The following is a 1809-nucleotide window of genomic DNA, read 5'->3' as shown; positions in this document are numbered from 1 at the left end:
TATGGACATTTATATTTATCTATCTATATGTATATATGCATATATACACCTAAGTATATACATCCACCGTTTTATCTATTTACATACTTGTGTGTACGTATAAGAATGTGAACGTTTATCGAACATTATTTCAGCAAGTACAATATGTATAGTGAAAAAACACACAAAGGCATTTCTTTGTTTATTAATTTATCCATTTATCATTTGTCAGAACGAACACGTTGGTTCAATTTGTCAATTAGTGAAATAATCCGTTGTAATGGACGTTGTCGACTGTCACTGATAACACTTTTTATCTTCCATGACAAACTCGAAACAGTAAGGTATCTGAGCTGTGTTGAGGCCGGAGCATGGCTACAGTCGAGGAGGAAGGTCGCGAGGAACACCCCAGAGGCCGGAGCATGGATCTAGTCGAGGAGGAAGGTCGCGAGGAACACCCCAGAGGCCGGAGCATGGATCTAGTCGAGGAGGAAGGTCGTGAAGAACACCCCAGAGGCCGGAGCATGGATCTAGTCGAGGAGGAAGGTCGCGAGGAACACCCCAGAGGCCGGAGCATGGATCTAGTCGAGGAGGAAGGTCGCGAGGAACACCCCAGAGGCCGGGGCATAGATCTAGTCGAAGAGGAAGGTCGCGAGGAACACCCCAGAGGCCGGAGCATGGATCTAGTCGAAGAGGAAGGTCGCGAGGAACACCCCAGAGGCCGGAGCATGGATCTAGTCGAGGAGGAAGGTCGCGAGGAACACCCCAGAGGCCGGGGCATAGATCTAGTCGAGGAGGAAGGTCGCGAGGAACACCCCAGAGGCCGGAGCATGGATCTAGTCGAGGAGGAAGGTCGCGAGGAACACCCCAGAGGCCGGAGCATGGATCTAGTCGAGGAGGAAGGTCGCGAGGAACACCCCAGAGGCCGGAGCATGGATCTAGTCGAGGAGGAAGGTCGCGAGGAACACCCCAGAGGCCGGGGCATAGATCTAGTCGAGGAGGAAGGTCGCGAGGAACACCCCAGAGGCCGGAGCATGGATCTAGTCGAGGAGGAAGGTCGCGAGGAACACCCCAGAGGCCGGGGCATAGATCTAGTCGAGGAGGAAGGTCGCGAGGAACACCCCAGAGGCCGGGGCATAGATCTAGTCGAGGAGGAAGGTCGCGAGGAACACCCCAGAGGCCAGAGCATGACTACAGTCGAGGAGGAAGGTCGCGAGGAACACGCCAGAGGCCGGGGCATGGCTACAGTCGAGGAGGAAGGTCGCGAGGAACACCCAGAGGCCGGAGCGTTGCTGACGAGGCCGGAGCGTGAGGTGGCGGAGGCGGAGGCAGCGGCGGGCAGGAGGGTGGCGCCCCATCGCGAGGAAATTCCGGCATCGCGCGCCCCCGGCAAGTCATCCTCCCGACCCGATACTGTACCAACGCGAAGCTCCCCTTTTTTGTAGCGATTTTTTTTTTTTTTTCCTTTTTTCTTGAATGGATGATTGTGGGATGACTCGGCACCTTCGATGAGGCTCGTGGGGGTGGAGTAGGGGGAGGGAGTTGAGGAAGTGAAGGAGGGGGAAGGGGGGTGGGGGAAGGGAGTCGAAGGAGTGAAGAGGGGTAGAAGGAGGGGGTGGGGGGTAGGGATGTAGGATCGGTGAGAGGGATGAGGGCTAGAAGGAGGAAGGTGGAGTTGGGGGGGTAGGGGTGTAGGGTGGGGGAGGGGGTTGAAAGAGCCAAGAAGGGAGGGGGAGTGAGGGAGAGGGGTCAGGGACAGAGGGGAAGAAGGGAGGGGGGGTTAGGGACGTAGAGTAGAGATGGGGCTCAGGGAGTCAAGAAGGGAGAAGA

General features: G+C 56.1%; 1 protein-coding gene across 1 annotated transcript; it reads left to right on the top strand.

Moving 5' to 3' along the window:
• Positions 1–350: 350 nt before the first annotated feature.
• LOC125034665 (involucrin-like) lies at positions 351–1424 on the top strand. Its single transcript, XM_047626567.1, has one exon. The coding sequence runs from the start codon at positions 351–353 to the stop codon at positions 1422–1424; it is 1074 nt and encodes a 357-aa protein (XP_047482523.1).
• Positions 1425–1809: the final 385 nt, after the last annotated feature.

The sequence above is a fragment of the Penaeus chinensis genome, chromosome 18, assembly GCF_019202785.1.
Source record: "Penaeus chinensis breed Huanghai No. 1 chromosome 18, ASM1920278v2, whole genome shotgun sequence".
NCBI classification, from domain to species: domain Eukaryota; kingdom Metazoa; phylum Arthropoda; class Malacostraca; order Decapoda; family Penaeidae; genus Penaeus; species Penaeus chinensis.
Note: the sequence above shows the minus strand (reverse complement) of the source record. Positions and strands in the feature narration are given on the sequence as shown.

Coding starts and splice junctions, on each gene's coding strand:
- LOC125034665 (XM_047626567.1), top strand. CDS start 351: ATGGCTACAGTCGAGGAGGAAGGTCGCGAGGAACACCCCAGAGGCCGG.